Source organism: Myotis daubentonii, chromosome 9, assembly GCF_963259705.1.
Source record: "Myotis daubentonii chromosome 9, mMyoDau2.1, whole genome shotgun sequence".
NCBI classification, from domain to species: domain Eukaryota; kingdom Metazoa; phylum Chordata; class Mammalia; order Chiroptera; family Vespertilionidae; genus Myotis; species Myotis daubentonii.
This window is the reverse complement of record NC_081848.1, coordinates 56309142-56335042: the sequence shown is the minus strand read 5'-3', so window position 1 is coordinate 56335042 and position 25901 is coordinate 56309142. Positions and strand designations below refer to the sequence as shown.

General features: G+C 43.0%; 1 protein-coding gene across 2 annotated transcripts; it reads left to right on the top strand.

Moving 5' to 3' along the window:
* Positions 1-3437: 3437 nt before the first annotated feature.
* SPTY2D1 (SPT2 chromatin protein domain containing 1) lies at positions 3438-25106 on the top strand. Of its 2 annotated transcripts, XM_059709105.1 has the most exons (7): positions 3438-3736; positions 14706-14912; positions 16158-16272; positions 17961-19442; positions 20881-21049; positions 22155-22232; positions 23465-25106. In XM_059709105.1, exons 2-7 carry the CDS (start codon positions 14910-14912, stop codon positions 23556-23558), a joined length of 1941 nt encoding a protein of 646 aa, XP_059565088.1. In that variant the 5' UTR covers positions 3438-3736; positions 14706-14909; the 3' UTR covers positions 23559-25106. The 2 variants fall into 2 exon arrangements, with proteins under 2 accessions (XP_059565088.1, XP_059565086.1); XM_059709103.1 differs by lacking the exon at positions 14706-14912 and having other exon boundaries at positions 3439-3736; positions 23465-25105.
* Positions 25107-25901: the final 795 nt, after the last annotated feature.

Sequence of the window (25901 nt, the reverse complement as noted above, 5' to 3'; positions counted from 1 at the left end):
TTGCCTCCTGCACGTGCCCCAATTGAGGATTAAGCCCGCAACCTACGTATGTGCCCTGACCTGGAATCAAACTGCCACCTTCTGGTATATGGGACGATGCTTCAACCAACTGAGCCACACTAGCCAGGTCAAGCCTTGGTTTTCTTAACCTATACAATAGTAACAAGTGCATTACTATAGACACCTATGATTAAAGCAGGTGATCCATGTCAAGCACTTAATATACATTAAGGGCTCAATATATGTTAGCTGTTGTATCTGTGAAAGGCTCTATGAAGGAAAATATACTGGGGGCTGTAAGAATTTACACAGGGAGTCCTGAGCTAGATCAGAGAGCGCTTCCTTGAGAAATAATACCTGATTTTATTGAGTTCTCACCATACGCCAGTGTATTAGATTGCTAGGGCTACCATAATAAAGCACCACAGACTGGGTGGCTTAACAGAAATTTGTTTTCTCACAATTGGAGATTGAAGTGTTGGCAGGGTTGGTTTCTTCTGAGGCCTTTATCCTTGGCTTATAGGTAACCATTTTCTTGCTGTGTCTTCACATGGTCTTCCCTCTGTACCTGTCTGTCTCCATATGTCCTCTTCTTAGAAGGATACCCTAATTGAATTAAGACCCGCTCTAATGACCTCATTTTACCTTAATTATCTTTTTAAAGACCCTATCTCCAAATATGGTCACACTCTGAGGTCCTGGGGGTTAGGACTTCAGCATATGAGTTTTGGAGGCACACAACTCAGCCCCTAACAGTTAAGCACTAATCTGTAGTCCTTACATGCATTATTTTACATCAACTCTATCACTGCTATTTTAATCTTACAAACTGAGGTGTAGAGAGAGGTTAAGCATTTTCCAAATTATACAATACCTAGGAACCAATAGTGCTCAGGCCTGAATCTAGATAACCACCCACTGAAGGTTTATGAAATACTGAAGGATGAGTTGGAGCTGGCCCACCAAAGATTAGAGGGAGCATACCAGGTAGAGGGGAGTATATTGAAAGGCCCTGGAGTGGAAGAGAGCTTGGCACGTATGAGGGGATGAACGAGTCAAGGTGATGATGTTAAAGAAGTGGACCAGAGAAAATCACAGCAGTCCTTACAGGCCATGGCTAGGATTAAGATTTTGGTCTTTATCCTAAGAATAATGGGAAACCATTGAAGGATGACTTTACCCACTGAATAATAAACCACTTGAAAGAAACACAAAAATCCTAGTTTTAATTTTTTACAGATGAGGAACCAAGATCTGCTAGATTTTTCAATGTATTGCACCTAAGCTTCCATATAACTCAATCATGAGGGTGAAATATTTGTAAAGTTGGCTTCTTACTACTTAACACAGGTGGGTGCCCTGGCCAGTGTGGCTCATTTGGGTGGGCATCCTTTCGTGTACCAAAAGATGGCTGGTTCCATTTCCCGGTCAGGGCACATGCCCGGGTAGGGGCTTAATACTTGGTAGGTGGCGTGCAGGAGGCAGCCCATCAATGTTTCTTTTTCATTGATGTTTCTCTCTCTCCCTTCCTCTCTCTCTAAAAATCAATAAAAATATTAAAACAAACAAAAACAGGTGGGTATGTATCTAAAAGCAATGTATGGTGTAGGTGGCCTATAAGCTATGCTGGGTTCCCCAGATGGGAATGAGAAAATTGAGAGTTCTAGCCATCAAACTAATTTAATCTTGGTCTGATGTATTGGCCGCCTTAAATGTAGAAATGTCGTGAGGGCCACCACTCAGCATTAAAACTCGGAAGAATAAGACCAAGTAGCTTTTCCTAATTTGTTGTTGTTAATCCTCACCTGAGGATACTTTTCGATTGATTTTTAGGGAGAGTGGAAGAGAGAAGGAAAGACAGAGAGAAACAACTATGTGAGAGAAACACATGGATTGATTGCCTCCTGCACTCCCCCAACCAGGACCTGGGCAGGGAGGAGCCTGCAACCAAGGTACATGCCCTTGAGCCTAATTGAACCCGGGACCCTTCAATCTGCAGGCCCACGCTCTATCCACTCAGCCAAACCAGCTAAGGGCGCTTTGCTTAATATTTTTAAACAGCTTTATGTAGCTACAATTTACATACTGCAAAACTCACCTATTTTAAGTGTACAATAATTTTTAGTAAATCTACAGGACAACCACCACCGCAATCCAGTTGTGGAATATTTCCATGACACTGAAAAGATTCTTACTGTCCATTTACAATTAACGCCGGCCTGTTCCAAATGTGGACGAAAGGGGCCACATGCTGACCTGACAAGCTCAGGAGAGGCCTGCATAGGCAGTCTTGCAGACTCAGAGACCTAAAGTAACCACAAAGGATGGTCTGAAATTAAACTTTAACTAAAAGCAGTTATGGTGGGCAGTTATGTCCTAGGCCAGTATCTTCACTGATAAGGGCACAGCCAGGTGTGCTGGGCCCAGGACAGATATCACAAATTCCTTCATCATCATGTTAATTGTTCCTGCACCCACCTAAGTATGTGTCCATCATTTTACTTTTTATCCTATCCCAGAGGTTTCCCCACTTCGCTTAATCCCACCTCCTTAAATCTGTCACCAATGAATTTCATGTAACCCACCTATGTTCCTCCTCCTTTGATTGCAATGTATAAATACGGATGTAACCCTGCCATTCTCCGGAGCACTATCTCAATTCGTTGAGGTTCTGCTTCCCGGCATATGTCGACAGTTTGGCTCAAATAAACTCACAAAAATTCTTTACAGGTTTCAATGGTTTTTTTTTTTACGTTAACACAAATCAGCCTAAGTGTATTTTACAGAGTTGAGATGACCTTACAGACCTCAGACAAGCCCTAAAAGGAACCCAGGATTGGACTCCCAATGACTATGAATATAGGGTATATATGTATGTTTTTTCAGCGTGCCAACTATGTCCAGGCTCGATCTGTATGTGAGGAATTCATTCTTCCACTGACCAAAACACAGTTAGCTTCCCTTACGTGTTTAAAATGGTGCAAAAGCGGTAAGCGGGTGCCTCTAAACGCGCAATGCGCATCGGTGTAGGAGATGAGCACCATGTGCTGAGTGATAACGTGTATCCAAAGCAGGGCCAGTCCGTGTCGTGTGCGCCTGCGCGGCTCCGTGAGCGCCTAGAAACCAGTAACTAAAATCCCCTGCCCGCCATCTGCCGGTCCTGCTGCTGGGGCACTGCCGTCTCAGACCTGAGCGTCCATCCGGGATACACATCGAACCCAGGCCCGGTAGGTAAACCCACCCCCTCGCTTTCCCCACCCGGAGCTCGCTCGGAGGACCGAGATTGTCAGGCTACACTCGGGGGCCGCTAGAATAGGGCGCTCTGCCATAGCCACACCCCACAGTTTACTGGGCCGCGTCTCCTTGGTCGATGAAGGACTTGGTCCCGCCCCTTTGAGTGACGTCATTAGCCACGTACCACGTCTCTACGTGTCTCCAGCCTGAAAGCGGAAGTTACGCTAGGGACTCGCGAGCGCAGCGATGGACCTGTAAGGATATAGGCCATTTGGGGCAGGGGGCGGGCAGACCTCCTTGGACGGCGCCGGAAGTGGTCGTGCCGAGAAGAGCTAGGGAAGAAGCTGGCGAGCCAGCTCATTTGGCTGCCGCTGGCCGCCGGGGTAAGACGCCTTCTCCCTGCTCTCCGAGAGCCTGGCCCATTCTATCCGATTCGGTCAACATGGATTTCAGGGAAATTCTCATGATAGCTTCTAAAGGACAAGGAACCAACAGCGTACCGGTAAGTAGCCACTGGGACGCCCCTGAGATTCTAATTTTAAAGTTGGGAATGTGTATCGATCGGGCGGAACTTCGAGGCATCCGCCTCTCGGCTCCGAGAGAGGAAAGACCTGAACAGCTTTGCTTACTTTTCTTGGGCATGTACTTCTGGGAACTCCGGGTGCAGATGGGGCTTGAGACGAGGCGGGAGCCTCCCGGTGCGGGGCTTGGCCAGCCCAGGTCCCCCTGCAGCCAGGGCCGTGCGGGGTGGGTGCGTTACAGCTGCGAGGAGCTGGTGAGTGGAGTCGTGCCTGGCACACAGTGGGATCTAGCGCTTGTGTTTTCTGGCTTCGGTATAAACTTCTGCCCAGAGTGGGGAGCAAGTATGTGTATTGAAGAGTTCAGGGGTTTTAGAGACTTGGCCTGATAGCCTTTTGCTTGACTTCCCGCCGATTTTCGGGTCAAACATTTAGCGTTTTTCCCGAACAAGTTCTTCTGATTTGTGGCCCCACCCACTTCACAAACGAAGTGATTATTTCCCAAGGACCACTTTTTGTGTTGGAAAGAGACATGGAGCAGATTCCACGATTTCCTTGGCTAACTTAAGCATGGGTGAGCTAGTTTTGGCTTCCGTTTACTTGTGGCCTTCCAGGTTTGTCTTTGTTTGAAATCTAGGTCTCATTTGCTTGGCAATGTTTGCCAATTCGCTGGTACTCGCCGCGGTGGTGTACTGCTTTTAAAATCGAAACGCTGAAATGGTAGAGTGCCTGGTTTGCGGGATTGTAGCTGCTTTGCATAAGCTAGTCATTTCTGGGTCCTCAGATGGTCCCCACAAGACAGCTGTAAACCGGTAAATTGCATTGTGATACCTGCGGTTCTAATCATTGATGTAGAACTCAAACAGCTCTGTTAAAGTCAATTCAGCTGGAATTTATTGCGCTCTCATTGCGGTCTGCATTTCTTAGAATTTTGTCTATATGTGTTTTTTTCTCTCTTGTACGTTTCTTGTCGTCTGATGCTGTCCCACCCTTTTTAAAACAGTGATCTGATGATAGTAAAATAACTGGTAAATAAAACATATCCATCCGTTTATTATCTGTCCCCACCATCTCCATCCCAAGTACTCTTACTATCCATTCCCTTCAGCCGTGACTCATTAGCTATGCAGGTTGAAGTTCTGGGCTTAAACCTTTGACACCTTGAACAACAGAATTATTTCCTACATCTGTAAATTTCCTAGACAAGTCAATACTGAATTTTGTAGTACTGGATCTTTGCATTAGGTCCATATTTAATTCTAAATCTTCCTGAGTTTCAGTGTAGGTGAAAAATGGGTGGTAATACTATCTTTGATGCCCAGGAATAGTCTGTAGGAGAATTAAATAGTCTTTAAAATACACACACACACACACACACACACACACAAATCTTTTTCACTTATTTATGCCTTCATTGGTTGATTCTTGTATGTGCTCTGATGGGGGATCGAACCCATAACTTTGGTGTATCAGGATGACACTCTAACCAACTGAGCTATCCAACCAGGACTCTTTTTTTAAATTTATATACTTATTTTTAGAGAGAGAGAGATGAAGGGAGAGAAAAATCAATTTGTTGTTCCACTTTTTTATGCATTCATTGATTGCTTCTTGTATGTGCCCTGACCTGGGATAGAGTATCAGGACCACGCTCTCACCAACTGAGCTACCCAGCCAGGGCCAAGAGTTGGTCATTTCTTACTCTAAAAATCATTAGCCTCTGAGAGAAAGGCAAATGTTGCTAGAGCAGAAGCAGATTTCAGAATATGTGTAAATTTCAGACTATATGCATTATTTATTGATCTGCCTATGATTTGAATAATGAAGATTGGAAGCAGAAAGATAAACAGGTAAATTGGTGAGGTCATTTAAAATTTAATAGATGAATACAGGCATATATGTTATGAAAGCATGCTTTCCCCTACCCATCCCCCCAAAGCTAGTAAGCTTAAAAGTTGGTTTAGTTAGCAGCATTATAATCCTTATCCTTTTACATCACAAGAGAAACTGATGTAGAGCAAGACTTTAAATTTAATCCGTGATCTTGCTTCAACTTGATTCACCTAGTTATTCTAAGTTACATTCTTCATTAGCTTGACGTCAAGTCTTTTGGAGCACACCATCAATGCAAACAATGTATACATAATAAGGCCCAGGAAAAAATACTTTCTTTCTTTCTGCAGGATTCTTTATTATTTTATATTGTTGACACTATTACATGCCCCCCCCCCCCACTTTTACCTCTTTACCCATCTCCAGCCAGCCCCTGCCCTCCCCCGCCACTATTACCACACTGTTGTCTGTGTCATTGGGTTATGCATATATGTTCTTTGGTTAATCTCTTCATCTTCTTTCATCCAATCTCTCCATCCCCCTTTCTCTGACTTCTGTCAGTCTGTTCCATGTAGCCATGCCTTTGGTTCTATTTTGTTTGTTAGTTTATTTTGTTCATTAGATTCCACCTATAAGTGAGATCATATGGTATTTGTCTTTCTCTGACTGGCTTTTTTTGCTTAGATAATAATCTCCAGGTTCTGCAGGATTCTTTTTTAAATCAACTGGAGACACACATTTTTACAAAATACATATTTTTAAATTTTTGGAAACTTGTAAAACACATAGAATGCTAACATATACTTATATGCCCACACCTCACATTTAATATACATCAATATTTTGCCATATTCTTTAAAAAGATAATTTTATTGATTTTAGAGCGGAAGGGAGGGAGAGATAGAAACATCAATAATGAGAGAGAATCATTGATCAGCCACCTCCCATATGCCCCCCACTGGGAACTGAGTCCTCAACCTGGGCATGTGCCCTGACCAAGAATTGAACCGTGACCACCTGGTTCATAGGTTGCCCGCTCAACCACTGAGCCACACGGGCCAGGCGCCATATACATATTATTTTAAAGAAATAAAGCCTAGCCCTAGCTGGTTTGGCTCAATGGATAGAGCGTCAGCCTGCGGACTGAAGGGTCCCAGGTTCGATTCTGGCCAAGGGCACATGCCTGGGTTGCAGGCTCGATCCCCAGTAGGGGCTTGCAGGAGGCAGCCAGTCAGTGATTCTCTTTCATCATTGATGTTTCTATCTCTCTCCCTCTCCCTTCCTCTCTAAAATCAATAAAATATATCTTAAAATAAAAAAGAGAACGAAAGCCTAATTGATATGAAGTCTCCCAAGCCCTGTTTTCTTTTTTTTAATTATAACATATGGTACAGTGTAATACAGGTTCTTGTGTGTGTGGTTGTTTTTTTGTTAATCCTCCCCCAACGATATTTTTCCATTGATTTTTAATCCTTTTTTTTTTTTTTCCTGTTCATTGATTTTTAGAGTGTGTGTAAGGGAGGGGGAGAGACACAGAGAGAGAGACATTGATGTGGTTGCCTCCCACACGCACCCCTGTGGATCAAGCCTGCAACCCCGCAACTGACATACATGCCCTTGTCTGGAATCAAATCCAGGACCCTTCAGTCTGCAGGCGGACAGTCTATCCACCGAGCCAAATTGGCTAAGGCAGTACAGATTCTTATAAAACAAATATCCTTGTAAGCCACCATCCAAATCAAGAAACATTTCAAGCCACATACACACACCCAGCTTGACATAAACTTGGTTGATTGATTGATGTTCTAGAACCAGATCTTTGACATAATTGGCAGTGACATCATCATCCCTCTCTAGTGCATGATTCGTTTTTCCTTTTTAGCCATCTTCTTCTCTATCTTCCATTTGGATCCTGTCAGACTTGATGTTCAGATTTAGTCTTCATAGTTCCTATGGCAGACCTTTACTACAGGAAATTATCACTAGCATTGATTAGAATGAAATCCAAGGGAGGCTAAAATCTAAAACACCTGTATAGCCACTTCCAACTCTTTGCAGGGCTTTATTTTTAAGAGGTGTCTGTTGTCATCTGACTTGAGAATTAATGAACATTTATTTCCCCATGGGACATCTTTCTTTTTTTCTGTTGTTTTCTTTTTAAACGAACTAGTTATTTTTATAATGTTTTAGTTAAAACAAAGAAAGGATTGCATCATGCCTAGAAATATTTGGCACGCTATATTTCCCAGTGGGAAACTGAATGCAGAATAACAGCTGATCAAGGTGATGTAACCAGTCATTGTCATTAGCTCTGCTTATATTTAAACTAGAGGCCCGGTGCACAAAAAATTTGTGCACTGGGGGCGGGGGGGGTCCCTCAGCCCACCTGTGCCCTCTCGCAGTCTGGGACCCCTCGGGAGATAACGACCTGCTGGCTTAGGCCTGCTCCCGGGTGGCAGAGGGCAGGCCCAATCCCTAGGTGCAGCCCCTGGTCAGGCTCAGAGCAGGGCTGATTGGGGAGTTGGGGCGCCGCCCCCTGTCATGCACAGAGCAGGGAGATTGGGAGGTTGTGATGCCACCCTCAGTCACGATCAGGGTAGGGCCGATTGGGGGGTTGGGGCACCGTCCCCTGTCACACTCAAGGCAGGGTCGATGGGGAGGTTGCGGCGCCACCCTCGGTCACACACAGAGCAGGGCCAATCAGGGGGTTGGGGCTCTGTACCCTGTCACGCACAGAGCAGGACCAATCAGGGGGTTGGGGCGCTGCCCCCGTCACACACAGAGCAGGGCCCATCAGGGGGTTGGGGCTCCGCCACTCTCACACTCAGGGCAGGGCCGATGGGGAGGTTATGGCTCTACCCCGTCACACACACAGCAGGGCCCGTGGGGGGGGTTGGGGCGCCGCACCGTCACACACAGAGCAGGGCCGATCAGGGGGTTGGGGTGCCGCACCCTGTCACACACAGAGCCGCAGGGCGATCAGGGGGTTGGGGAGCTCCCCCCTATCAGGCACAGAGCAGGGCTGATCAGGGTGTTGGGGCGCCTTCCCCTGTCACGAACAGAGCAGGGCTGATAGGGAGGTTGTGGCCCCGCCCCCTTTCACACACAGAGCTGCAGGGCGATCAGGGGGTTTGGGTGCTGCCCCTGTCTCACTGCTCCAGGGGCCAGGAGGCCTAGCTGCTCCGCTGATCCTGGTGCTGGGAGGCATATTACCCTTTTACTATATAGGATAGAGGCCTGGTGCACAGGTGGGGGCCGGCTGGTTTGCCCTGAAGGGTGTCCTGGATCAGGGTGGGGGTCCCCACTGGGGTGCCTGCCCAGTCTGGGTGAGGGGCTGAGGGCTGTTTTCAGGCTCACGGGTGACTGAAGCTCCCAACCGCTCCTTTTTTTCTTTTTCTTTTTTATTCTGGGCCAGCTTTAGCTCTGAGGCTTGGCTCCAGCTCTTAGGCCTCAGCTGCTGAAAGCAGGTATCTGGTTTGTTTGGGTTCTATAATGGAAACACTGTTTCAACTCCAGCTCTGAGATCCCTGCTGGCTGAAAGCAGGTTTCTGGGGTTTTGTTTAGCTTCTATATTTGTAACACTGTTTCAAACTGCAAGCTCACAGGCCGGCAGGGGCAGGTGGGGAACATTGGAGTCCTCCATCACTGAAGCAAGCAAGCTTCATGTTTGCTTTAAGCTGCCTGGCTGCTGGCCGCCATCTTGGCTGGCAGTTAATTTGCATATTGCCCTGATTAGCCAATGGGAAGGGTAGCAGAGGTACGGCTAATTACCATGTTTCTCTTTTATTAGATAGGATATTATAAACAAAATAATAGTAAATTTTACATGTAATGCCATAGCAATCCTGAATAGCAACTTTTTGGTTTTATACAGGTTTCATATGCACAATCCTACAGCACATCATCTGTACACTGTATGGTGTGTTTACCACCCAGGTCAAGTCTCCATTCATCACTATTTATCCCCCCTAAACCCTCCTCCACCTTCTCACCCCACCCCTAATTTTCTTTTCTTTTTTTAAAATTTTATATATATATATATATATATATATATATATATTTTTTTTTTTTTTTTTTTTTTTTTTTACAGAAAGGAAAGGAGAGGGATAGAGAGTTAGAAACATCGATGAGAGAGAAACATTGATCAGCTGCCTCCTGCACACCTCCCACTGGGGATGTGCCTGCAACCGAGGTACATGCCCTTGACCGGAATCGAACCCAGGACCCTTCATTCTGCAGGCCGACGCTCTATCCACTGAGCCAAACCGGTTACAGCCCCCAATTTTCTTAATATGACCATGACAGTATAGTTTCAATGCAAAGAACACATATGTTTTAAAGTGACTTTGTGTGTTCTAAGACTATTGGCTTTAAAATTATAAACCTTGGCAAAATCTCCGATACTGTTTTTAAATGGTATAAGCTTCACTGTTATGGATCATTCATTGGGGTCCAGCAAATGACTGAGTTGGCTTACAGTATAATGAAATGGATATGCTTAGGATGAAAGAAACTCTGGTCTAGCTGCTTTTCATGAAGCTGAAATAATGAAGCAGCCTGGTGAGTTGAATCACATTCAGTATTGGTGGGAGCATCTTGATGTGCTGCTGCTAGAGTTAAATGTGACCATCTGATGTAGGGGAAAGTGCCAAGCAGTTCTTCTGCCTTATAACTAGAATATGTTGTAATTCCAGCTTGAGGCTTTCTTCAACATTTTTATTGTGATATAATTCACATAGCATAAAACCCACCCACTTAATGTGTAAAAGTCAGAGTTGTGCTTCCATCACCAATATCTGATTCCAGAACATTTTCATCTTCCTCAAAAATAATTCCTTACCTTTTAAGCAGTCATTTCTCCCCGATCCCCTTCTCCACTCAGCCCTGGCAACTACTAATCTGTATGGGTTTGCCAATTCTGGACATTTCATATAAATAAAATCATATACTCAGTGTAACATTACATAGTGATAGATATCATAAAATAAGGAATAAAGGTTAGGCCATAAGTAAATCCTATCTAATAAAAGAGAAAAATGGTAATTGGCGTACGACGATACCCTTTTCATTGGCTAATCAGGGCTATATGCAAATTAACTGCCAACTAAGATTGGCAGTTAACTGCCAACAAGATGGCGGTTAATTTGCATATGTAGGCACAATGCAGGGAGGCGAAAGGGAAAGCAGGAAGAAACCCCCTGCCACTGACAGTGATCGGAAACCCAGGGGGGAGCTAAGAGCTGGGGGGCAGGGCAAAGGCGGCCCTGGGGCCGCCTTTGCCCTGCCCCCCAGCCATGATCGGAGAATCAGGTGCATTTGCCGCCCTGGCCAGTGATAGCAGGAAGTAGGGGTGGAGCCAGTGATGGGAGCTGGGCACGGTCGAAGCTGGCAGTCCCGGGAGCTAGGGGTCCCTTGCTTGGGCCTAAAGCGAAGCCCACAATCGCGGGGCCGCTGCAGCTGCGGGTGGCCGCTGCAGCTGCGGGTCCCCGCTGCCCGAGCTGGACGCCTAGGCCAGAGGTGTCAGGCCTGGGCAGGGGCGAAGCCTGCAACCACGGGGAGCTGGGGGTCCCCTGCCCAGGCCTGACGCCTCTGCCAGAGGCCTCAGGCCTGGTCAAGGGGCCAATCCGGTGATTGGTGATCGGAGGGTGATGAGGGTCAACTCCTCTGGCCGAGGCATCAGGCCTGGGTGGGGGGCGGAGCCAGGGATTGGGGGGATATGATGGTCCCCTTGCCCAGGCTTGAAGCCTGGGTCAGAGGCGTCAGGCTTGGGCGGGGGGTGGAGCAAGTGATCAGAGGGAGATGGGGGTCCCCTGCCCAGGCATGATTCCTGGGCCAGAGGCCTCAGGCCTGGGCGGGGGCCAGAGCCAGTGATCAGGGGGAGATGGGGGTCCCCTGTCCAAGCCTGACACCTCTGGCGGAGGCGTCAGGCCTGGGCAAGGGGCCGATCAGGCGATCGGAGGGTGATGGGGGTCTACGCCTCTGGCTGAGGCATCAGGCCTGGGCTGGGGGCAGAACCAGTGATGGGGGGAAATGAGGGTCCCCTGCCCAGGCCTGACGCCTCTGTTAGAGACGTCAGGCCTGGGCAAGGGGCCGATCCTGCGATTGGAGGGTGATGGGGGTCAACGCCTGAGGGCTCCCAGTATGTGAGAGGGGGCAGGCTGGGCTGAGGGACACTCCCCCCCCCCACACACACACACCCAGTGCACGAATTTCGTGCACCGGGCCCCTAGTGATTAAATAAGTGATTATACAAAGTATATAAGATTTTTTTAAGTTTTGAAAACCCCCATGAATTTTTACTTGACTCTCTTAAGTTTGAAAATAGACACCTTCAAAGGCCAAGAGAATACCTTTTGGAGAATGCTTTCTAAGCTGGTTCCTAACATCCTTGAACTGAGAAATTATAATTATTTCTCTGGCTTAACTAATTAAGAGATAATTAGTTTCTATGCCCATTAATGCTTCAACAAGGGTATCATTTTAATTCTTTTGGAGTAAAAGCAGAATATCCTAGAAGTTAAAAAAAATGAACAATTATATAAGTAAATTTAAATGATGGTAATGTAATTTTATTCTGTAGTCAATGTTGACTTTTCTATTAACTTATGAAATGGAGAGGGGCATTGCTCAGATAAAAACTTTGAAAGAAAAAAATATACAATATGTAGCTTTGATGGTCAGTTTTATGCTAGCTTTGTTTATTGATTGATGAGAAAGAGACATCTATTTGTTGTTCCACTTACTTAAGCATTCATTGGTTGATTCTTGTGAGTGCCCTGACAAGAGATCTAACCCGCAACCTTAGCGTATCAGGAATCAGCTAAGCTACACAGCTAGCGCAGGATTGTTTTTCTTAGTGATTCTGAGTTCCTGAAAATCCCCTCCTTGTTTCTTCCTTGTGCTCTGCCTTTTCTGTATTTAAGTTCCTAGTTTGTGTTTCCTAAAGTGCTGTATATATAGCTTTGGCTCTACCATGATTTTAAACTGATGCACAAATACTTTTTATTCTAATAGTTATTTTTTTAAATAGTTATATATCGTGATATGATTTGGAAAAATATAACTAGCCTTCTAACCTGTCATTTCATAGATATTATTACTTGAGGTAAAGCTGTAATATTAAGTCATGGTATTAAGTCTACGTATTTTCTTCTTTTTTTATTTCTTAAAGTATTACAAAGAGTATTACACATATCTCCTTTCCCCCCCCCCTTGACATTCCCCCGGCTTCCCCCATCCCCCGGTGTCTTGTGTCCATTGGTTATTCTCATATGCATGCATACAAGTCCTTTGGTTGATCTCCTACCCCCCCCCCCCCAACCCTCCCCAGGGTTCCCACTGTAGTTTGACAGTCTGCTCAATGCTGCTCTGCCTCTGTATCCATTTTTGTTCATCAGTCTATAATGGTCCTTATTATCCATAAATGAGTGAGTTCATGTGGTATTTTTCTGAGCTTCCCAGGGGCCGTCTCAGTCTCACAGGGGCCATCTCAGCCTCACAGGGGCCGCCTCAACCTCACCAGGGCCATTTCAACCTCACCAGGGCCGATTCAGCCTAAGTCTACGTATTTTCTTAAAATTACTCTATAATAATAAAAGCATAATATGCTAATTAGACCAGACAGCCAAACGACCTTCCAGATGTCATTCCCAACCAAGCCATGGAGGCAGGGGCCAAGGCAGAGGTGGTTGGGGGTGATCAGGCAGGCAAGCAGTTAGGGGTGATCAGGAAGGCAGGCAGAGTGGTTAGGGGTGATCAGGCAGTCAGGCGAGTAGTTGAACCACTGAGTTAGGGGCAATCAGGCAGGCAGGCAGAGGGGTTAAAGGCAATCAGGCAGGCAGGTGAGTGGTTAGGAGCCAGTGGTCCTGGATTGAGAGGGTGCAGGCCAGGCTGAGGGACCCCCTCCTTCCCCTCCCCCTTCCCACGCACGAATTTCATGCACTGGGCCTCTAGTAAATAATAATACAGATGGCATACTGAAAGGAGAAAAATCATGAATATGGTATGAGAATGTCTGAAGCTTGGTAAGCATTGTGTTAAATTGTGCCCATTGACATTGTTTTCCTTTTGGGTACCTGTATTCAGTGAAGAGTCGCTTTGCACTAGTCATAATCCCATTACCTATCCCAAGTCCCAGGTTAAGAAGAAAGATGTTGCCAAAACCAGTTTGGCTTAGCGGATAGAGCGTTGGCCTGTGGACTGAAAGGTCCCGAGTTCAATTCCGGTCAAGGGCATGTACCTGGGTTGTGGGCACATCCCCAGTGGGAGATGTGCAGGAGGCAGCTGATTGATGTTTCTCTCTCATTGGTGTTTCTAATGCTCTATCTCTCTCCCTTCCTCTCTGTGGAAAATCAATAAAATATTTTTTTTAAAAAAAATAAAAAGAAGAAGAAGAAAGATGTTTATCCTGAAACCAGGTTAGGAAGTGCTCATTGTTATAATATCTAGATCAGGGGTCCTCAAACTTTTTAAACAGGGGGCCAATTCACTGTCCCTCAGACCGTTGGAGGGCCGGACTATAGTTTAAAAAAAAAATTATGAACAAATTCCTATGCACACTGCACATATCTTATTTTGAAGTAAAAAAACAAAACGAGAACAAATACAATATTTGTATTTGCATGTGGCCCGCAGGCCGTAGTTTGAGGACCCCTGATCTAGATAACAAACCAATCCTATTTTAAATAATTAACGCTGCCCTGGCTGGTGTGGCACAGTTCGCTGGAGCATTGTCCCATACCCCAAAGGTGGCAGGTTCGATTCCGATCAAGGTTCCATCTCATCAGGGCACATTGGGAGGCAACAGATCGATGTTTCTGTCTCACATCAGTGTTTCTCGCTCTCCCCCCCTCCTTTCCTCTCTCTAAACATCAATTTAAAAAAAAAGATTCTCTAAAAATAAATAAATGAATTAACACTAACCTGTATATTGGCATTTTTCTGTGGGCAACACTGTATATAAGCTTTGATTTGGCAGGCAAATCTATTCTTGTAAACCAGGACAATTTTATATACCTAGTTGGGTAAACAATGTGCTCCTTCCCTTAAGTCTCCCTTTACCTCTCCTTTTCTCCTTAAGTGGATTGGGGATAAGGATTTTTATTATTTATTTATTTTAAGGATCTCATTATGACTCAGCCAAGGGGACTGGGAAAGAACTCTGGATGCTCTTGGGATTTCTCTGTCAGGGATGTGTCAGTTCTCAGCATTGTTATTATGCAGGATTTTCAGGTTGGTCAGGGCCTGCTTCCTTGGCCAGTTGCTTCTAGACTGACTTAGCTGGAACTTAAGCCTGTTTCAAGATGCCTTGTATTGGACAGCCATATGGTAAGCATGGATCCTTTGGCTTTCCTCCAGGAATTTCATACCCACTTGAGGAATTACTTTTTGGTTCCTATGTATCTGAATTTGTTCTCAGAGTTAGTGTTTCGTTTTTAACTAATACAGCAACAGGTTCAATGGATAAGAATGTCATCTGCTTAATAAGACAAATGAGGGAAGGCACTTGAAACATCTTCTTTCCTAGCCTATACATTTAATGTGGGATGGTCCTAGAGATGAATCATCTCAGTCTGAGTTACTAGCTGTTTATCACACTTCTTTAATGATAGTTACTTATAAAATGGAAATGTTTTTCTTTTCACAGTTCAAATTAACAATATTCTAGTGTTAGTCATTTCCCGATGCAGTTATATAAAAAGTGAAGCCCAGAGAGATGTCATCTGTGCCAGGATAATGTTAGCACTTTTTGGGTGGTCAGAGTAAAATCTGTGTTTCATGTTGTAGGCAAAACTATGTAGCCATGTGTCCCTATTAGAAAATCAGCTGGAGTAGGGTACTCAGGAAAGACTATAGGTGTGAGTAGTAGTTTTTTCTGCTTGTTTGAAAAGTTGGACTTGAAATGCTTAATTCTGAAGAAGGCTGATTTTTAAAAAATGTATATTGATTGGTGATGGCAATCTTTAGTCTACTCATTCAAATGTTAATCTCTTTTAGAAACAATGTCACAGATACACCCAGAAATTATGTTCTACCAGCTGCTTTTCTGGGAATCCCTTAGCCTAGTTAAGTTGACACAAAAAATTAACCATCACAGTTCACAGTACACTGTTGCCTGAAATTGCGTCTCTCTTCTGAAAGGGGGCTCACGGGCTGTCATGGAGCCCCAGCCGAAGATGCCTAATAGTTCTATTTTTTATGAACCTTTACCTCCAGGAAGGCCTCATTGTAATGGAGAAGGCTGATTTTTTAAAATCAGAATTTTAAAGCAGTGTGTTCTAAGTGGTGAATTTTTTTTTTTTTTTTTTTTTTTTTTTTAGCCTGGACTGAATTTCTCATTTATGCATTATTTGGGATGTTACAGAAAAACTGCACATAAAATTAGTCATATTTAGCCTGAACCTTGATGGCTAAGCTTTAATGTGGGTTATTTGATGTCTTAATTATTCAGAATAGGTATTTCAGTCAATACTTAAACCTCTCTATTGCTTGCCACAGTGCCTTACACCTAATAGACAATATATTTTTAAAGTTGAATTGATTATAACTTTTACTTTTTTTTTTTTTTTGTAGAAAAGGTATAGTTTGGCAGTGGGTCCTGCCAAAAAAGACCCAAAAGTTAAGGGTGTCCAGTCAGCAGCTGTACAAGCTTTTCTCAGAAGAAAAGAGGAGGAGCTCAGACGAAAAGGTACGTTATCTCTAGCCTTATTCTCAATTTTATTTTGTTGTTGGTTTTTTTGTTCTGTTTGTTAGTCTTCCGGTGAGGATATTTTTTCCATTGATTTTAGGGAGCCTGGGAAGGAGAGAGGAACATTGATGCGAGAGAGTCAGATCAATGGGTTGCCTTCCATGAGGGATCCAATCTGAAACTCAAGTAGTACCTGCCCTTGACCGGAATCAAACCTGCCATCCTTCTGTGCGTGGGCAGTCTAACTACTGAGCCACACCGGCCAGGGCTTATTCTCAATTTTAAAGTCTTCCACCTTCACAGCTAGCTTATACTTAACCAATGGATATTCGTAGTAACATAACAGGCTAATGGATTTGTTGAGTATGTGTATGAATCAGCTGTATTTATTTATAGCAGTATATACGTTGTGTGTGTTTTTTTAATATGTTTTTATTGATTTCAGAGAGGAAGGGAGAGATAGAAACTTCAATGATGAGAATCATTGTTCAGCTGCCTCCTGCACGCCCCCTACTGGGGATCAAGCCCACAACCTGGGCATGTGCTCTGACTGGGAATCAAACCATGACCTCCTTGTTCATAGGTCAACACTCTACCACTGAGCCACACCAATCAGGTCATGTTCTTGCATTGATCATTTGTATGGGTGTTAACTTTTATTCCCCCTTAAATAAAAGCTTTTTGGGAAAAGCAATCATATCTTCTGAATCTGCTTCTAGCCTATTTTGTATTTTAATTTTTGGGTTATTATTAAAAGTATTATCTAAAAAATTAAAATAGAGGCAATTTTTGAAAACTAGTAAACTCGAAGTAATTTTACTTCATGAGAAGGAAACTGATTTAATAAATTTAAGTATTCATTGATTCTAATAACTATTAAATTGGTACTAATATTCCCTTAACTTGGTATATTTGGTATGAACTATTTTCTATATTTAAAGTTAAAAGTCAAGTCTCTCGCTTAGTCATATAGAAAAACCCATATGTAACCCACTCATTGTGTTCAGATGACTCAACTAATACTCATTCAAATGACTTTCTCATTTGATTCCTAGATGTCTTTAAACTGTATTGATTTTTGTGTGTGTGCTTTTTAAATATATTTTTATTGATTTCAGAGAGGAAGGGAGCGGGGGAGAGAGAGAGAGAAACATCAATGATGAGAATCATGGATCAGCTGCCTCCTGTACGCCCCCTACTTGAGATCGAGCCTGCAGCTCAGACATGTGCCCTGACCAGGAATGGAACTGTGACCTCCTGATTCATAGGTCAATGCTAAACCACTGAGCCACGCCGGCCAAGCTGTATTGGTGTTTTTTATTGTTGTTTTTTGTTAATCCTCACTGGAGGATATTTTTTCCATTGATTTTAGAGAAAGTGGAAGGGACAGGGAGGGGGAGAGGGGTGAGAGGAAAACATCGATGTGAGAGAGCCACATTAATTGGTTGCCTCCTGTGTGTGCCCCAACTGGAGCAGGTAACCTGCAACTCAGGTACATGCCCTTGACCAGATTCGAACCCATGACCCTCCAGTTTGTGGACCGACGCTCTAATCACGGAGCCACGCCAGTCAGGGCCAAACTATATTGTTTCAAACTACATGTTGCTTATGTTTTGGCCACCAACTGATTGCTTATAAACACACTGTTACCTTGAGACCTTAAAATACGTTCTTTTTGTCCCTTTTAGCCTTAGAGGAAAAAAGGAGAAAAGAAGAACTAGTGAAAAAGCGAATTGAGTTAAAACATGACAAGAAAGCAAGAGCTATGGCCAAGAGGACAAAGGACAATTTTTATGGTTACAATGGGGTTCCTGTTGAGGAAAAGTCAAAGAAAAGACAGGCAATGGAAAGCCATGGTCAGGGAACAGACCAAGAGTATGAGATGGAAGAAGAGGAAGAATTCTTAGAATACAATCAAGCAGCATCAGAACAGGAGTATGAAGAAGAGCAAGAACCTCCTCCCAAAGTTGAAAGTAAACCAAAGGTCCCCCTTAAAAGTGCCCCACCACTCATGAACTTCACTGACTTACTCAGGCTGGCTGAGAAAAAGCAGCACGAACCAGTGGAAATCAAGGTGGTGAAGAAAACAGAAGAGCGGCCGATGACTGCACAAGAACTTAGGGAGCGAGAATTTCTTGAACGAAGGCATAGGAAAAAGAAACCTGAGGCAGATGCAAGACTACCTCCAACCAAAAAGGCACCCTCTCAGACAGAAAGTATGGGCACAAAACCTAGCAGAGTTTCTGGGAACAAGCATCCTTCTTCCAAGGGTACTCCCCTTCCTCGTGATGAGAAGAAATCCAGACCCAGCGCAGCTAATGAGAAACATTTAGGTTTGTTTTCATCCAAATCCATGCCAGGAGAGAGGACCAAAGCAGGCTCTAGCAACTGCTCCCAACCCTCGCTTCGGAAGGACCATGACAGGCCTGTTTTCAATGGGGCTGGAAAGACCCACTCGAGCACCTATTCACCAAGTGTTCCAAAGACTTCTGCTAAAGGGATGCAGAAATCTGTTACTGAGCACAAAGCCAAAAAATCTCCTCCCCATCCTACCCATTCCAGACCTGGACCCGTGGTCACCCCACATAAGGCTAAGAGTCCAGGTGTCAAGCAGCCAGGCAGCAGTTCCAGCCCAGCTCCTGGGCGGCCCAGCACAGTGAGTGTTCGGCCTACAGTTAGTTCTGGCTCCGTGCCCAAGCGCCAGGATGGCAGCTCCAGCTCAGGACCTGAGCGATCAGTCAGTGGGACCAAGAGGCCAGCCAGTGACTCAAATCCTCCTGGAAGGACAGGTGGCTCTGGACGACCCATCAGTGGCTCAGGTGGTTCTGGGAAGTCAGTGGTCAGCTCTGGTGGCCCTGGGCGGCCTGTGCACAGTCCACATGACCGACGACCAATGAGTGGCTCAGTGCCCCCCAGGCGGTCAGTCAGTGGCCCGGGGCGATCAGTAAGTGGCTCAGTTCCAGCTGGACGGACTGTCAGTAGTTCAGGCCCTGGAAGACCAGTGAGCAGCTTGGGACCTGGGCGAATAGTTAGTAGCTCAGGTCCCCCCCATAAGCCCAAATGCACTGTTGTCTCAGAAACAATATCTTCTAAGAATATCATTACCCGGCCCAGCAATGGACAGATGAATGGAATGAAGCCTGCCTTGGCTGGCTACAGATCTGCCCAAGGTAAAATTGCCCCTCCCCAAGAGTATCTATTTGTCACTAGGAAATTGGAAAACACACCTTTTAAAAATATAACCAGGGACCCTGTAATCCTTCTGTGTGGCCTTTAATGTATTCGTATGTTGACAGAATCCTGGTTTGTTTGGGTTTTTTTTGTCTGTGCCCGAGAATTCCTTTAGTGATTATAGTTTGGAAAAGTCTTTTTTTTTTTTTTAAATATATATTTTATTGATTTTTTACAGAGAGGAAGGGAGAGGGATAGAGAGCTAGAAACATCGATGAGAGAGAAACATCGATCAGCTGCCTCCTGCACACCCCCCACTGGGGATGTGCCCGCAACCCAGGTACATGCCCTTGACCCGAATCGAACCTGGGACCCTTCAGTCCGCAGGCCGACGCTCTATCCACAGAGCCAAACCGGCCAGGGCTTGGAAAAGTCTTTAGAAAGAGACTTATCTAGGTCCTGGGTGTTTATCCCAGTAATGTCTCCAAGTTTAATAACCTTAGCTCTGTGATTTGTAAGACAGTGAGTGTATATGCCTAAATCGTTCAACATTGGTTCTCCACCGAGAATGATTTTGATCCCTAGTGAACATTTGGCAATGTCTAGAGATATTTTTGATTGACACAACTGGGGATGGGATGCTACTAGCATCTGTTAGACAGAAGGCGGGAATGCTGCTATTATCTTACAATGCACAGGACAGCTTCCTCATAACAAAGAATTATCCGGCCCAATATGTCAGTAATGCCGAAGCTGAGAAAGAAGCTCTGAGCTAATGAGACAAGCCATGCATATTAAAACTTTAGAAGAACAAAAGGAGTGTCTGTAATCAAGGACAAGAAAGCAGTCTCCAGATGCTGGTCTATTGGTCGGTGTCAGTCTTTTGCTAAATTTTAATCAGTCTTTTGGAAAAATGACAAAAATAAGGATAATATAGTGAATTTTTCCTAAAGTCAAACTTTACTCAGTTTGACCAGTTACCCATAATTCTGAGAATCTTTCCTACTTTGTTGGACTTTTTATAAATGTAAGGACATTAATGATGATAATAGATAGTAGATTGTTACCTATGGTGTCTTGTCTTTGCAAAATTAAAAGTTAGTGATCCTATAGCTATTTGTAATTTTTTTAATGTTGCCAATTTTTTAAGTCCAGAAGAATGGAAACTACTAAGCTAGAAAATGTAAGACACAATAAGTCCTGGGACATACAGGAATTCTGTTCCTTGTGGATACCGTGAAGCATCAGGGATGATGGAGGAATGACTCCATGCCGTGCACTCGCTTGCTGGCTCGGGTTTTTGAGAAGACCATCTTAATGACTTCTCAAAATGTCAGTTTACATAGAACTTTGTTGAAACTATTATTATTTTTGAGGGGAGCGGGGGACGATTTCAAGTTTTAATGCTCTTATATATAATGGCTTTTCTATTCTTAGGTCCTCAAAGGCTTCCCTTCCCTAGTGGTTACAAAAGACAGCGAGACTATGAAGAGGAGGAAGATGAGGACTATGACTCTGAAATGGAAGATTTTATCGAAGATGAAGGAGAATCTCAGGAAGAAATATCCAAGCACATTCGCGAAATCTTTGGCTATGACCGAAAAAAGTAAGGCCAAAGAAGAATTATATATATACTTTTCATTTTGAATAACTCATGCAAAGAGAAAAAATAAACATTAATAGTTGAGGTATTGTATGCAATTCTTAGCTAGGAATTCTTGCATGATTTAGCTTTACTTCTTTAGTATTTATTATTTAAGAATTAACTCAGAATTATTTGTGTAGCTCTTTGCATGAGTGCCAAAAACTATCCCCTTTTAAAAAGTTTTCTTTAAGATGTATATTTAATGTGAGTAAAGCACTGTGGTATGGTAGAAAACAGATTGGCTTTGAAATCAGAAAGCCATCCACAAAGCTATGTTGAAAGCTGATCTGATCTGACACCTGCTTTTCTTTGGTGTAAAGAACTTTGCTACTCAAAAGTGTGGTTCCCTGGACCAGTAGCATTGGTATCACCTGGAAGCTTGTTAGAAATGCAGGCTCTCAGGCCCCACTTCATATCTGCTGAGTCCAAATCAGCTTTATAAGGTTCCCAGGTGATATGCACATTAAAGTTTGAGAAGCAGAGGAAAGATGAGGGTTTGAGTGGAAGTTCCGCCACTTGTTAGCTAGGTAAACTTGAGTAAGTTATTTTATGTAAAATGATATTTGGAAGGATTAAATGAAGTGCTATGTGTATAGAACAGAAAGACTGTACCACATTAGTTAAGCTATGTATTCTTGGTCAAGCCATTAACCTATGTGCTTCAGTCTCTTTTCTAAAAGTCCTTCCCTTCCTCATGATGGTCATAAAGTTCAAATGAAATATATACAAAATAATTTTCACATATATTGTGCTTTCAGGATTTTAATATAAACTATCACGTAAGTAGAGGTGAGTTGAGTAAGCATTGGATTCATACCTTCATCAGCATTAGATTCAGGAATAGTTGCCTCTGGGAGTAATAAGGGCTCATTTAATTTGCCTTTACTTCAGAAATCCACCTCTACCCATCCTTTGCTCCCCTATTCCCTGCCAAGCAAGGAGGAGGAACCCTAAGTGTGTTTGATTTAGTTGTAAAGATGTTGATTTTAAAAACAGCACGATTTAGTTCCTTTAGAAAATTGAATTTTTGTTATTTTTTTAAACAATTTTGATTCCCTCTCTTCAGATACAAAGATGAAAGTGATTATGCCTTACGTTACATGGAGAGTAGTTGGAAAGAACAGCAGAAGGAAGAAGCAAAGAGGTAAGCAAAAAACTTACATTTGTGTTGGCATGTCCTAAAAACTCCTGTTTGCTGCTTCAGTTGTACCATTGGGCCACACAATTCTGAATTCCAGTCCTGCTTGCTTGTTGTGGGGCTTTAGACAAATTCCTTAGCTTTTCTAATTCTTGTTTTCTTGTTTGTAAAATGAGAATATACTGTTTTTACTGCTTGGGGTATTGTGAGGATTAAGATAATGTTGACACATTGCCTACGGCAGTGCCTCATCCATGTAGGCACATAACAACTGTTTGAAGCCACCTCTGATCCCAGCATAGCATGGTCTTGGTTTTTTTGTTCCCCATCCTGATTCCCTTTGACATCAGACACATCTCAGTCTTGCCTAACCTGTGCCACTGCTGGCCTCAGGGACCTGATGAGGGATATTAAATTCCCTCTGTCTGATTCCCGTTTGGCTACCTGGTAATGAAAATTTCTTGGGTAGAGGTAACCAATGATTACTAGTACTTTGTTTATAGCATTTACTTGGTGAAATAATTGACTTCAGTCTCAACCCAGAACATTAAACCTTAAACCTTTTTCTCCCTCTTGCCCTTCCTTGTCCTGTAACTAGGAATCAAGCTAAAGTGTTGGTAAGGGACAAGCATGGAATGTTGTTATTTTTATATAAGTATTTTTTTTTTTTATTTTTAAGATCTGTTGAGAATTCTACTTTATTACTTTAAGAGGAAAATAAAATTTTGAGGTGGTGAGGTCTTTTTTAAAGAAATATATTTTTATTGATTTTAGGGAGGGGGAGAGATAGAAACATCAATGAGAGAGAATCATTGATCGGCTGCCTCCTGCACACCCCCCACTGGGAATCAAACCATGACTTCCTGGATCATAGGTCGATGCTCAAACCACTGAACCATAGCAGGCAAGCTGTGAGGTCTTTTTTCCACTATAATTTGAGGCAATAGCATGGCTCTTGGTAGTAATTTTGAGTACATACTACATTCCATCTGAGCTCTCAGTGGAAATTTCATTCTTGCTTTTTAAAGAAAGTAGAATCTTTGTCCTACCCTATATAAGCAGCTGGCTTATGCGGGGCGGCAGAGCAGATTTTTGTGGATGACCTGCTGCTCTCCCATACTACCAGCAGTATTGAAATAAACAGTCCTTTTCTGAAAAGAAAAGAAGGGAAGGGAAGGGAAAGCAATTTCATGTACATATATTGACAAATACCATTTTTTCTTTTCCTTTTTTGACAGTTTAAGACTAGGTATGCAAGAGGACTTAGAGGAAATGAGACGGGAGGAAGAAGCAATGAAATGCCGAAAGGTCAAGAAGCTGAAAAGACATTAGCTGCTGCTTTTATTTATTTTTGTGAAACTCTGGAGACACTCTACTGCAAAGAAGTCCTGCCTTTGGACTGAAGAAGCCCATTCTCATTTTAGATTTATACTTGGGTCCTCAAGGACAAAGAATGGATATTGTTTATTTTGAGCATAAAGTATTTTCAAATACTTTCTGGGGTGAAATCTGTAGTGCAGATGACATAATGCCCAGTGAGTGCTCTTAGGAAGTTAACTGCTCACAGGTTCCGGCCTTGATCCTGATGAGCTATGCACTCTAATGTGGGCCCACTCAACAGTCAGCCAATCTTCTTTTGTTCCTTTGCTATTTTAAAAAGGAAAAAAAGATTGCTTCTTGACTTCCATAATTCTGTTGATGGGTGAGTAGGGCAATGGCTGGCTCCCAATCAAACTTATTTTGTCTTTTTATGAGAAATCTGGCCCTTCCATGAATGTTGCCAGGAATAAAGTGACCTGTTCTAATCTATATGTTTGGATTGAGAACTTGAAAATGTAGAGTAGGCTTTATAATTATATGGATGTCATCTCTGTGACTTTGAAGTAAAAAGTAGAATAAATTATATTGTATTCTATATTCATGGATTGGATGCTGAGCATTCTTATTCACTGATTTAGGTGATTAGGCAATTAACCAAAAAAATTTCAATTTAAAAAACAAGCTATGCCATTTGGTATAAGAATATTCTTTTCCAAGTTTTCCTTTCAGATTTATTGTAAAATAGACAATGTTACTGTGCTGAATTTTATCTAAAAAGTCATTTTATATTGAAGAAAAAATATTTTATTCAAAGATTAGAGTTGAAAGAGTAATAGCTTAAAAAATAAGCAAGTGACACGTGAGGCGACCCTTACTCCTCCATTATGAAGATACTTTGGAATCCAAGGTGCCCTTGTATCTCTTGATGTTAATGACTTTGCATTTTTATCTTTAAATTCCTTAGCAATTAATGGCAAAAACCAAAAACTAAATTCATGTGTATCAAGCGCACCACCGCCTCTTTTTACTCATATTGCACTTTTATTTCAAACTATGCACTGTGAAGAGATTGTTTCCCCAGGTTGAAAAGGATGTTTCCTGCTACTGGTGGTGTCCTGGGCTGTGGAACTTGCTTCCTTATCCTTCTTCAAGTCCTCTCTATAGACTTACGCTCTCTTAAGCCTCAAATGCAAGCAATTCTCAGTCTGACTTAGGTTCTAGCTGGAGAGAAGCTAAGTCTCAAGGAAAGTCAGTGACAGAAAATGAGATATGCTGATGATAGAGAGCACTTGTCCTTGATGCTAAATGTGGAGGGTTGGGGACAGAGGGACAAAAGCTTACAGAACACTTTAACCTTCCTTAATGAGTTGACCATGTGACTCAGTCCCTTAACCCTGACTCATTTTGAATTGAGTTTCACACTTTGAAAGTGCAAGGATTTAATTTTGAAGTTGAGTCCAATGAAAGGTGTCTTCATCACTAGGAATAGCACCCTTCCTAATGCTACACATAGACTGTTACACTGGTGGCAGAAAATCCTATTGACTGCCTCACTGATCTCAAATACCTTCAGTCCAGTGAAACTGGTTTGAGGGTAGTGTGATGTTCCATGTAATAAAACAGGTTTGGAACATTATTTCCTTTGCTGCCATGTACTTCCTCCACCCCTTCAAATTCATTTTTCTTTTTTCTTTTTAAATTCATTTTTCTTGGATAAATTTTTTTTCAATATTTAGACTCTTTGAAATTGGCAATTACAATCAAGTGCTTGTCACAACGGAAAGATTCTTGGCAGCTTGAAGTTTCCTAGCACTTTACTCAATGACATGTGTACAGAAAGGCACCATTGTGCTAGATAGAAGTTCTAGAACTTGGTAAGAAGTCAGGTTGTGTCCTTATGCGTCTGTCACTTCTGAGTGTTTCTAATATGGATGTTGAGTTTTAGTAATCTGCAACATCAACATTATAAAAGGGCACTTCTGTGGTTCATTTTTTTTTGAAAAGTTCTGAGTCGTTTAAATTAATCTTGGCCTTGTTTCCAAATCCTGTCTTCCATTTTATTCTGTAATTCCTGACCACAAAGTTCACAAACCTTTGAAGAAACTGGAATGGGCTGTTATTTTATCAAGGTTTACAAATTAAGTGCTTGATTTTCAATGTATCCTCCGTTTTGACTTTCAGATTTTATTCAATATTTGAAGATGTGCCTTTTACTGGATAATGTTAATGCACGAATGTAGTAATGTTATTTCACGGTTGTAATAACGTTACATGATCATGGGTGTGGTATTCTCTAACAGATGACGTGAAAGGAAAGTAGTTTTCATAAAACTCGTATGCCTCTGATTGCACAGT

Bases quoted from the DNA above. Each gene is read 5' to 3' on its own strand.
- SPTY2D1 (XM_059709103.1), top strand. From the start codon at position 3,677: ATGGATTTCAGGGAAATTCTCATGATAGCTTCTAAAGGACAAGGAACC. The intron at 16,273-17,960 runs GTACGTTATCTC...TGTCCCTTTTAG, and splicing joins GGAGGAGCTCAGACGAAAAG to CCTTAGAGGAAAAAAGGAGA. The intron at 21,050-22,154 runs GTAAGGCCAAAG...CCCTCTCTTCAG, and splicing joins TTTGGCTATGACCGAAAAAA to ATACAAAGATGAAAGTGATT.